At 45.0% G+C, this 12,500-nt stretch overlaps 1 protein-coding gene across 1 annotated transcript in view; it reads right to left on the reverse strand.

Moving 5' to 3' along the window:
- Window positions 1-12,500, reverse strand: part of grin2bb (glutamate receptor, ionotropic, N-methyl D-aspartate 2B, genome duplicate b) — a 108,697-nt gene that overhangs the window by 56,919 nt on the left and 39,278 nt on the right. Inside the window, 2 exon segments of the mRNA XM_048248988.1 lie at window positions 6,268-6,451; window positions 8,141-8,411. Of these exon segments, the coding sequence (XP_048104945.1) occupies window positions 6,268-6,451; window positions 8,141-8,411 (455 nt within the window).

Raw genomic sequence — 12,500 nt, forward strand, 5'->3', positions numbered from 1 at the left:
AGAAAGACAGCAAGGAGGAAAGAGTGAGAGTGAAAGGAGAGGAGAGCTAGAACAAGAGAGAGAGTGACAGAAGGGGAGACATAGTGAGAGAGAGAGGGAGAGAGAGTGAGAGAGGGAGGGAGAGAGAGAGAGACTGACCCACTTCTACAGAGAGCTGTTCTGTATGCTGTAGGGCTGGTTGTCAGTGCTGCCCTGAAGCACAATAACACCTGGTAATAAACCCAGCGGACTCAATGTGTGTGTGTGTGTGTGTGTGTGTGAGAGAGAGAGAGAGAGAGAGAGAGAGAGAGATAGAGTGAGAGAGAGTGAGACAGAGAGAGTTTCTATGTTTGTGTGTCTGTTCAATAACGAGTAAAACTGTCCACTGAAAGTAAAAACAATACAAAATGGGAAATGGTTTGAATATTATTAACTTTTTTATTGAAATCTTGAAGAAAGAAAGAAAGAAAGAAAGAAAGAAAAGAAAAAGAAAAGAAAAGAAAAGAAAAAAGAAAGAAAGAAAGAAAGTGATCACTAGCTAAACCCCCAGGGCACCATGGACAGGCAATACAAACAAACTACCACAACAAACATCCCAGACATGCTCTTTTGCCCCCCCCCCCCCCTCCACACACACACACACACACACAAACACACACACAAACATACACACACACACACACACACACACACACACACACACACACTGTGCCTGTGTGTACTTAGAAGTTAGAGCCTTTGAGGAGGAGAATGTTAAGCTTGTACAGGGAGTTTACACACTACTGGTTACCTTTGCACACAAAAAAACAGTTCTCTTTCTAGCTCACTAGCTAACACACACACACACACACCCACACCCACACACACACACACACACACACGCACGCACACACACATAAACACACACAATGCTGGATACACACAGACACGACACACGACACACGCGACACACACATAAGACACACACATACACTCACACAAATACAAACATAATTCAAAATTCATGGCAGACCTCCAAACAATACCCTGCGTCTGTATGTCAGTAGAGTTTAAGTAACCTGCACACCAGTTGCCCCAGAGAGGCACAGGAAGTAATGAAGTCCTCCAGAGCTATCCCACGAGACCCTTCTGCCCTGAATACCATAGAGCGTGACTCAGCCTGTCCCTCTTGCACTCTATCACTCCTGACAGGTAAAGGGGTAATGCATGTGTGTGTGTGTGTGTGTGTGTGTGTGTGTGTGTGTGTGTGTGTGTGTGTGTGTGTGTGTGTGTGTGTGTGTGTGTGTGTGTGTGTTTATGCGTGTGAGAGAGAGCCTAGGGTCTATACATGCATGTCTACTGTTTATTTGTGTGTGTGTGTGTGTGTGTGAGGTGGGGGTGCAGAGTGAGTGTGTGTGTGTGTGTGTGTGTGTGTGTGTGTGTGTGTGTGTGTGTGTGTGTGTGTGTGTGTAGGTGTGTGTGCGTGTGTGTGTGTGTGTGTGTGTGTGTGAGAGAGGGAGAGAAGAGAGAGAGGGGTCCATCTGCATTACCACAGGGAGGTGAGGAAGACAGGAAGCCTACCTGTCACACACCACAGAGACACCCCAGTCTGGGACTGTTTGTTTATTTGTGTGTGTGTGTGTGTGTGTGTGTGTGTGTGTGTGTGTGTGTGTGTGTGTGTGTGTGTGTGTGTGTGTGTGTGTGTTTGAGCACAAAATGAATTCAAATAATGGGAAATAACATGAACTGTCTTATATTTACATTTATATATGTTTGTGTGTTTACACTGGGCAAGTGCTGCATGTTAGGAGTAAGAAAATACCACCTCACTTGAAAGAGGTGTGTGTGTACTGGAAACTGCCTCATTTCTGAGTGAGAGGTGTGTGGGGGGTTGGTGTTGCTGAGTGTGTGTGTGTGTGTGTGTGTGTGTGTGTGTGTGTGTGTGTGTGTGCGAGGTGTGCGTGGAGTGTGTGTGTGTGTGTGTGTGTGTGTGTGTGTGCGCGGATGAAGAGGTTTTGTGTGTGTGTGTGCGTGTGTGTGTGTGTGTGTGTGTGGATATTGTTTGGATGGGAAAGGCACCCGGTGTGTCGGCTGGCAGTAGGTGCTCTTGGGAAGGATTGGGGGGGTTTGTTGGAGAGGAAGCCCCTCATTCCCCGGGTAGAAGACAAAACAAACCGCCTTTCTTTCCCCTTCCTTATCACCGAGATCTCTCCCATTCTGTAGCCCAGTCACATGCACACAAATGCTTCCGTTCACTATGGTTATCATGTCAATCAAACAATGGCTTAATTCCATTTTAACAAACCAGACATGCTAACATGTCTCTGTAAACTAATTAATTATTCCACATATTGTTTCGGTGACATTATAATCAGTTTTTTTCTATCTTTTTTTCTATTCACCATTTTTTAATTAACTGTGTACACTGCTGGTCCAGGAGAAGCATTATTTTATTCTTGATTGTACACAAGTGCATGATAAACTGACAATAAAAGACTTCTTTAATCTCCTCTTGAAAATACCTCTCAAGAGGAGCTGTAACTAAGATGTTGATGTTCTAAAAATCCTTGGCTATAATATCAATCTTTGGTTATAATATCCATTGCTGACACAGTTTTGAACTACAGTACAATTTAATTCAATTCAATATGAGCCTAAAAATAAAGATTCCGAGACAAGACTATCTGTAATTCTGTGTGTTCGACTGAAAACTCAAAACAAGATTATGCGTAACCCCAATCTATAGGCGGCTTACTCCGATAACCACCAAATTGGCCCTGACTGCTAATCCACTGGGGAGCATTAGCGATTTGGATGATGCAAACCGAACTGAGAAAACACAAAAGAGACAGATAAACCAGCGAGCCCACGAGAGATTAGCCTGATGGCCACCGCGGAGATGAGATGGCAGAAGGCAGGCATTGGATTCTGGGCACTCCACTACGCCAAGCATTCCCCCGGAAATTACCAGCCGTGATAATGCCTTCTGTCAGCCTATTAATAGACTCCGGGCAACGAGCCATGAAGTCAGCTATTACTGAGCAGAGCAGGGTCGTGAGAGGTGTGTGTGTGTGTGTGTGTGTGTGTGAGTGTGTGTGTGTGTGTGTGTGTGTGTGTGTGTGTGTGTGTGTGTGTGTGAGTGAGTGAGTGAGTGAGTGAGTGAGGAGGTGTGTGTGTGTGTGAGTGTGTGTGTGTGTGTGTGTGTGTGTGTGTGTGTGTGTGTGTGTGTGTGTGTGAGTGTGTGTGGTGGGAGTGAGTGGAGGAGGTGGAGGTGAGAGGTGAGTGTGTGTGTGTGTGTGTGTGTGTGTGTGTGTGTGTGTGTGAGTGTGTGTGTGTGTGTGTGTGTGTGTGTGTGTGTGTGTGTGTGTGTGTGTGTGTGTGTGTGTGTGTGAGTGAGTGAGTGAGTGAGTGTGTGTGTGTGTGTGTGTGTGTGTGTGTGAGTGTGTGTGTGTGTGTGTGTGTGTGTGTGTGTGTGTGTGTGTGTGTGTGTGTGTGTATGTGTGTGTGTGTGTGTGTGTGTGTGTGGGGGGGGGGGATGGACCTTTTAAATGCCTGAGAGAATGGGTTTGGAAAGAGTGAGGGGAACATTTCTCCATCATCGCTTGATTAGGGGACGTTTCTTGAATGTTAATCGTTTGATTAACGGCCTGTGCTTACAAGGTGTTGAGGAGGCACTAGGTCTGCTTGTCGATTAATTTTATATTGGGGTCAGCGAAGATGTCATCAAGGGGTTAGCAAAGCAACACGCTTTTTGGTCAGGCTCAGTTGAGACTCTGAAGGGTTGAGGAGTGAATTATTTTCCTGGTTCTACACAAACAATCTAGTTTCAGTGTTCTTTATACAGTCCAGAGCCATATAAACGGCTCTGATACAGTCTATGGGGGAAGTCTCTGAGGGTAATTGTCGCATCATAGTGCAGAACTCTCGGTTCACAAACATTCTAATCACATATTTGTGACCATAGAAATATATTTATACAACAATTGGATTCTATGGAACTATTTATTTGTTTCTGATTGAGAAATATATATATCCAGAGCCTAGAGAGGCTCTATCTTCAAGGCTGTATATCTCTGTATATATCTATGTTTGTGACCATATATATATATATATATATATATATATATTTGTGCCGTACTCCTCAACAGGTTAAGGGAATGCAGCTGGTCACATGAAAGTTAAATATGCTTATTATGAAATGAGTAGTGATGAAGGTTCCAACATCTATGGTGGGTATGAATGGGTGAGTGTGAGGCATGACATTGTAAAGCGTTTTGGGTGCTCGGAGGAGTCGATACAAGCTCTGTATAAATCCATTTACCATGTTCCCCTCGTTCCCTCTTTGCCTTCTGTTTGTATCCATGTAATGGTGTAAATGTTGTCATTCAGAGATTTTAATGCAATCTGAAAAGGTCAGACTATGATTTAATAAATCATCATAATAAATGCTAAACCGTTCTCTCTTCATCTCTTTCTACCGCTCTCTCTCTCACTCTCTTTCTCTCTCTCTTTCACATTCTCTCTTTCTCTCACTCTCTTTCTCTCTCTTCCATTCTCCATGCTCTCTCTCTCTTCTATGTGAGCATGCTCCCACCACACTCCAAAAAACAAGCAAAAAAATAAAAAACAACAAAAAACAAAACCCAGCTGTCTGAGACGCTCTTTTCTTCTCTCACACGTGGTGTGTGTGTGTGCCAATCGAGAGAGAGAGAGAAGAATCAGGAGCCATCCTGTGTGCCACCCGCCACCCTCCAGACACCGCCCGCCATTCCCATTCTGGGTGTGTGTGTGTGTGTGTGTGTGTGTGTGTGTGTGTGTGTGTGTGTGTGTGTGTATGTGTGTGTGTGTGTGTGTGTGTGTGTGTGTGTGTGTATGTGTGTGTGTGCGTGCAGACACCGTTCGCCATTCCGATTCTTGTGTGTGTATTTGTGTATTTGTGTGTGTGTGGAGGTGTGTGTGTGTGTGTGTGTGTATGTGTGTATGTGCGTGCAGACACCGTTCGCCATTCCGATTCTTGTGTGTGTGTGTGTGTGTGTGTGTGTGTGTGTGTGTGTGTGTGTGTGTGTGTATGTGCAAACCGCCCGCCATTCCTGACTCCAGAATCTCTCTTTTCCCCTCCAGCACTTCATTAGCAACACATCAAATGGGCTCTCGGAACAGAAAAAAAATAAATTAGGACTTTGTGCTAAATGCTTGTGTGTGTGTGTGTGTTGTGTGTGTGTGTGTGTGTGTGTGTGTGTGTGCACAACCAGCCCATTCTGGGAAGATGTCAAACAACAAAATGGGCGAAAAAAAAAAAGGGGATAAATGTGGGGGGGGGGGGGCCGGGGGGTAAGATGTCAAACAACAAAACGGTGGAAAGGGGTGGGGGTGTGGGGGGGGGCAAATTACCGCTGTCAGAAGGGATAGATGTGAGCTCTTTTTCTCTCGTTAAGCCAATAAAACGAATTTAATCAGACGTGTGTGGGAAACTAAGAAGGTTTTTTCTTGTGTGTGTGTGTGTGTGTGTGTGTGTGTGTGTGTGTGTGGTATTGTACCGTTTGATAGGACCTGTGGCAGCAGGCGTGTGACTGACTGGTTCCTCAGAGCTGTCCGTGTAGGCAGGGCTGATGTTATTTGTGTTCACCAGGAGGGCCTACATGTGACGCTACCCCCACCCCCCCATGGGAGGAAACACTGTTTACTTTATCTCGGCCAAACGCTGAGAGTTAATCAGACATGATGATCAGTGTGGTGTGTGTGTGTGTTTGTGGGAAGGTGTGCATGCACATGTTGGCGTGAGTGTTTATATGTCTTTACTGTATTTCAACGTGTGTGTGTGTGTGTGTGTGTGTGTGTTTTAAAGGTCATCAATTTCATGGGTTGGGTGCATATACAGGTTACCACACTTCAAAACCCAGAGGCACAGACGTGCTTCCATACAGCACACAGCATGTGCTTTCATCTTAAGCAGCTTACTGCACAATGCAAGTATCCATCTATGCGTTGGCTCCCTGCGAAGTGAACTCATGAACTAAGCATACTGTAGCAGTCATTATGCAGCGCCTTTGTGTGTGTGTGTGTGTGTGTGTGTCTGTGTGTGTGTGTGTGCATGTCTGAGTGTATGTGCATTACCTAAAATGCGCCAAAATATGTGTTTATGTGTGCATGTATGTGTCAATGACCACTTGTGATATTTCAATATGAGTGCATAAAAAAGTGCCTCCATGGGATGAAGTGTGTGTGTGTGTGCGTGTGTGTGCGTGTGTGTGTGTGCGTGCGTGCGTGCGTGCGCGTCGCGTCGCGCGTCGCGTCCCACTCGCGTCCACTCGATTGGAGTTGCCGGTCTTGGCACCCTTCTTGCTGGACGTGTCCTGGCAGCTGGACTTGAGCAGCGTGGTGGAGCCGCGGTCCAGCATCATGCGCGAGGTCGCCTTGGCGATGATGGCCACCCCGTCACGCACTCGCGCCTCCAGCCCGTAGTCCCACTCGTCATACGACACCGTGATCATACCTGAGAGAGAGAGAGAGATGGACAGAATCGCCATAGAGACAGAATGGAAAAGGAGAAGAGGAAGAGGAAAGAAGTCAAAGAGACAGAAGAGACAGAGAGAATAGAAAAGATGAGTAGTGAGGAGCGAGATAAAAGTGGAGAAAAGTGAGAGATGAAGAGAGCAGAAGAGGAAGAAGAGGAAGAAAAAGGAGAGGAAGAGGAAGAAGATGATGAGAGGAAGAAAAGAAGAAGAGAAGAAGAGGAAGAAGAGAAGAAGAAGAGAAGAAGAGGGAGGAAGAAGAAGAGAAGAAGAGGAGGAAGAAGAGAGGAGGAAGAGGAGGAAGAAGAGAGGAGGAGAGGGAGAAGAGGAAACAGGGACAAAGAAAACAAGAGAGAAGAAGGAGGTTATGAGGTGTGTGAGCAGAGATAAAACATGTTCTTTGCAAAACAAAAAAGTGTGTTACACTAATCTCCCTTTGATGGAAGATCACACCTAACCCCCTCCACACAAACACACACATACACACACACACACACACACACACACACACACACACACACACACACACCTTAAGCTTGCCTTGCTTGTCCACCAGCATTCTGAATAAACTTCAATCTCTCTTCATTTGAGTTCTTTTCAGACCTGCTGCTATCCAATACTTTGTTGACATGATCATTATTCTAAGGACTCATTCCCCAGGAATTAGGGAATATTTGTCATTTGCTCTAAACTACACTTCTTTTTGAAGTACTGTATATATCTGGGCTTGTTTGCCTTTATTGAGGCAGGACAGTGAAGATTGACAGGAAGTGAGTGGGATAGAGGGAGAGATGGGGTGGAATCGGGACATGATCCTGGGTCGGACACACACTCGGGTCACCGTGAACCAAACCAAAATGTGATATGGACTCTGTAGCTAGTTGCTCAGACCCCCCCCCAGCTAAAATGTCTATTCTTATTCCCTTTGATTTAGATGTGTTTTCCCCTCGCCTCACTTGTTTCCCCTACTCATTACCCCCCCCCCCCCTCTCTTTCATCTTGGTACGATCCATCTCCCTCCTCTTCCTCCTGTCCTATCCTGTTCTCCATCCGTCTTCTCGTTCCCCCGCTCTCTAAAACCCTGATCTCTGTCTCTCCTTCAGCCATTCATGCCTCCATCTCTCTCTGTGTGTCTCTGTCTGCTGCTCCTTCCTCTCATAGACCAAATGCAATTAAAGGCTATTCAGCACCGCCTCAATGACTGGTTAATTGCTTTATAAGACAATTTTGGCAGAGAAAAAAGATTCACTTGAATGAACAATAGCGATGCAAGTGGCTCTCTCTCTCTCTCTCTCTATCTTTCACTCACTCACTCACTCCCTATTTTCTCTCTTAATATCAGAGTATCATCTTTTTTTCTCTCTCTCTAACTATATTTCTTTCCTCTATCTTCTATCTCTTTTCTTTCATTCAATCTCTCACTCACTCAATCCTCTCAAACTCAACATCTGCTGTTCCTTCATATATAACTGAGCCTCTGCAAAAATCATCTCTTGTTCATTTTTATCTGTCATTCCGTTCTATTGAATTTAATATGCTTTATTGTCATGGGCAAACACTGTTGCCAAAGCAGAAACTACAAAAACATAGACACGTATCAAAACATTGAAGAAAAAGACTCATAAGACTCGTAACATGCGGTTACAAGCAATTCTCTTCCTCAATCTCACCTGTCGGGTACACCGCAGGCACATTATTGGTGTCCCCCGCCACCAGCGATGGTACGATCCAGGTGTAACCGTAGCCGGTGAGCCCTACGGAGTGCGCCACCTCAAAGATGGTGGTGGCCTCCTCCTTGGTGCAGTAGAGCAGGATGACAGGGCTCTGCAGCTTCTTCAGCTTGTCCTGGATCTTGGAGTCGCCATCATCCACCGACATGTCCAAGAGCAGCACCTCCTCCAGCTCCCAGCCCACGAAGCTGTTCTCTATGGTGCTGCGGATCTGAGGAGAAGGGAAGCAGGACTACATTACCCATGATGCAATGTGGATCCGAACTGGAGCAAGACATCAGCAGCAACTCCTCTTCTGGCTCCCAGAACAGTTATCTTTTAATTAACCACTACATCCAAAGCTTACCATTTCCCTTGAGATAGTAAAAATGGTCATTACAACTACATTACCCAGGATACACTGCTATTACATTATTCTTTAAAGTAAATAAGACATCTTGTGTGTATTTCGACTTGGGTGTATTTCGACATGGGTGTATTTCGACTGAACCTTTGGCTCAAAAAACGATGACTCCCTGCAAAAAAAAACTACATTATCCAGGTTGCCGTGCGGATTTCCCTGCAGGCAGTCAGGGACAAGTATTCCTCTGTGGATGTGAACACACCACTACCACGACCACCTCCTCCCCCTGAAGTCTAAGAGCCATTAATCTGATAGTCCGGGCTGGCCCACCTATTCAATTATGGAACTATTACAGTCTGTAGCACTGAGTAATTAGAGGTTTAACCTGGACCCACACAGCTCGGCGGGTGCCCTGTGGGAGCGAGTGAGCCAGTGAGCAGGACAGTGTCTCGGGTATTACGGCACTGACTTTAATCCCCTCGCCATTAAAACAGAGAGCGCAGCATGTGAAGAGTAGGAGATTATTCTAAAACAAGAAAATGGAGGATGGGGGGGGGGAGCAAGAGGTAGTATGCTGACTGCATACGGACCTACAGTATTTGATCATGAGGGTAGTATACTGACTGTATGAGAACCTACAGTAGGTGCCTGTGAGGGTAGTATACTGACTGTATGAGAACCTAGGTGAAGGACCTAGATGCTCATAAGGGTAGTATACTGACTGTATGAGAAGACCTAGATGCATGAAGGACCCTAGGTGCCTAGATACTGCTGTGTATGAGAACCTAGATGAGGGTGAGGGTATACTGACTGTATGAGAACCTAGGTGCTCTGGGGGTAGTATACTGACTGTATGAGAACCTAGGTGCCTATGAGGGTAGTATACTGACTGTATGAGAACCTAGGTGAATGACCTAGATGTTCATGAGAGTAGTATACTGACTGTATGAGAACCTAGGTGCCTATGAGGGTAGTATACTGACTGTATGATAACCTAGGTGAAGGACCTAGATGCTCATGAGGGTAGTATACTGACTGTATGAGAACCTAGGTGCCTATGAGGGTAGTATACTGACTGTATGAGAACCTAGGTGCCTGTGAGGGTAGTATACTGACTGTATGAGAACCTAGGTGAAGAACCTAGATGCTCATGAGGGTAGTATACTGACTGTATGATAACCTAGGTACTCTTGAGGGAGGTACACTGACTGTATACTGCCCTAGGTGCTCATGAGGACCTGTTAGTCTATTATAAATAACAGTTGGGAGTCCTCCGAGGCTGCAGCCCTTGGACTTTGGCCTCACTTTGAGCATGTGTGCCACAGCAAGAGAGTGTTTAACTGTGTTCAACTCAATTGGCAGCAGGTCCAAGTGTCCACCTTGTGACCAGGGGTTCAAATCTGACCTGCGGCCATTTCTCGAGCCCACAATCCCAATGTCTCCCATTCTCCTCATCTACAGTTGTTCCTCTCCGGCTGTCCTGTTTGAAGAAAAGGCAAACATCTCCGAAACTGAGAGGAAAATAAGGGAGTGGGTGTGGGAGATCCAGATAACTGCCACTGCCTGTCACGCTGCCTGTCAGTAATCCTCTGGCGATTAAAACACAGCGAGAGAGAGACATGTTAGAGGGAGGAGAGAGCGGTGTGTGTGTGTGTGTGTGTGTGTGTGTATATGTGTGTGTGTGTGTGTGTGTGTGTGTGTGTGTGTGTGTGTGTGTGTGTGTGTGTGCGTGTGTGTGTGTGTGTGTATGTGTATATATGTGTGTGTGTGTGTGTGTGTGTGTGTGTGTGTGTGTGTATATGTGTGTGTGTGTGTGTGTGTGTGTGTGTGTGTGTGTGTGTGTGTGTGGTGTGTGTGTGTGTGTGTGTGTGTGTATATATGTGTGTGTGTGTGTAAGAGGTGGGCAGAGCACGGCAGAGAGGCTCTTAACAGAAGCATGAAGATGAGTTTGAAATCACACAGGCATACACAAGGCTGCACAACACAATTACGTGCTTGTGAGCACATGAACACACACACACACACACACACACACACACATACAGTACACACACATAATGGTAGAACTGTACTTGGAAATGAATTTCATATCAATTGTGTGTGTCACAGTGTGTGTTGAATAGCCGTCTCTGCCATGACATCCCCCATAAGATTTGGTGACCTCTTGTCTGAGGCTCTCAGGGCACATTCAAATAACCACAAATGCACTGCTCAATGGCTCGACATTAATGGTTACCTGGTACACCAAATTCTTACAAGTGGCAATCAGATTTGATTGGCTTTGGCAACCAAAACTTCATGCCTGGTTGTTCAGCTGGCATCCACTTTTAACCACTTTTAAAAGTAAACGTTGAGCCCTGTTCTGCTCCCAACTGACCTGATACCGCGACGACAGGGAGAGACAGTGTGCCTAATATTCTTAATCTGACTTACACAACTCCATGTTCATTTATTTTCTTTTTTAACGCTTTACATTGTGTTGTATTGCATGTCCATCACAATGCTTTGGTTTGTACTTGTATGTGACACTGTGAATATTGTAACAGAGTCATACCGTTGAGGCTTACCTGAATTTGAATCTAAATTTGAATTTGAATTTGACTGCAGCATTTTACAGCTCACACTAATTGTTCTCTAGCTAATAATCAGTGGTGTAGTGGGGATTTTTAAAGTGGGGGGACGCTATTTCAATGACGTCATTGCAAAAACTGTCACTTTCGCATCTCCACATACATCGGTGCGTAGCCTAAGGCCAAGGCCAAATTGTTACCAGCTTTTGTGAACATGAAACCGAATAAAAAAAATGTAATTAAATGGATTAGCTTCAAAATGTACCCTAATGTCTTCACCCAAACTACACTTTTCCATCAAAGTCTATGAATATGGTCTGTAGTTTTCATTTTGTTGTATCATACAATAAACAGACAAACTATAATATAGAGTAGCCTATGTAATCTAGCGCAGTCTAATCTCCTTGACGCATAACATGCCGCGGCATGGCTTCATTCATTGCCACACGATAACGATGGCAATAACAATAGAACAAGCAGGATTCACACGCATATTCAACACGTTTTGTGGGGACTGTAGTTTGATGGGGCGTCATATGAATGTCATTGTGAATGATTAAAATGCAGAGCTGCACAGTCAATTAAACAAAACAAAAAATAACAGAAAGAACACTGGGCAGGCAAGTGCCAGTCATTTGAAAAGTTTTTGTTTGGATGAAAGTAGCTGCACCAATCGTAGGTTTTTCCTAAAGTTGTTCAGGTTCACCCAAGTTGGATCATTATGGCTAAATAGCCTTATCAGTTATATTGGTGCTCCGTCGATAAAAATCCCTCGTATTACTCACACATGCTTATCGTGTCATTTTGATCACTGGATTAGCCTACCTGCTTTCTGCAAAACACAACCGAAGGGCCATGAAGATGCTTGCTAGATTCGGTAGGCAGTTGCATAATCTATGGTTTTATAGCCACTTTCTAGCTACTTTGGAGTAACGCGGAACAACGAGCTGTGTAGTTTTTAATGTCTTTACGCATGGTGGAGTGCTACAGCATGACAGTCATTCTTGTAACGAATTTTAGGACAAAGAGGCCTAATTGGAGACGTTTGCGTGATGTGTAGTTACCACTGGTAACAACTTGTTATATTAATAAATGCTTATTAAAATGCTCAAAACAATGCTCCAATAAGTGGGGGGGCGGCGTTCCCCCCCGTCCAACGCCCACTACACCCCTGTAACTAATATAACTAATAGTACGCTAGCTGTGTGGTGCATGGGAGTCTGACGGCATAAAATGTCATTCACACAAAACACTTAACGTCTGGCTTGGATCCGCGCTATCTGGGACAAGATTTCTTTTTGTTTACATTTCAGTTTTTTTTTTTTCATGAAGTCTCTAGTCCCTAGTGACAGTGCTCTGTGATGGTGGTGAGAGACACAGGATTGTG

The sequence above is a fragment of the Alosa alosa genome, chromosome 7, assembly GCF_017589495.1.
Source record: "Alosa alosa isolate M-15738 ecotype Scorff River chromosome 7, AALO_Geno_1.1, whole genome shotgun sequence".
NCBI classification, from domain to species: domain Eukaryota; kingdom Metazoa; phylum Chordata; class Actinopteri; order Clupeiformes; family Clupeidae; genus Alosa; species Alosa alosa.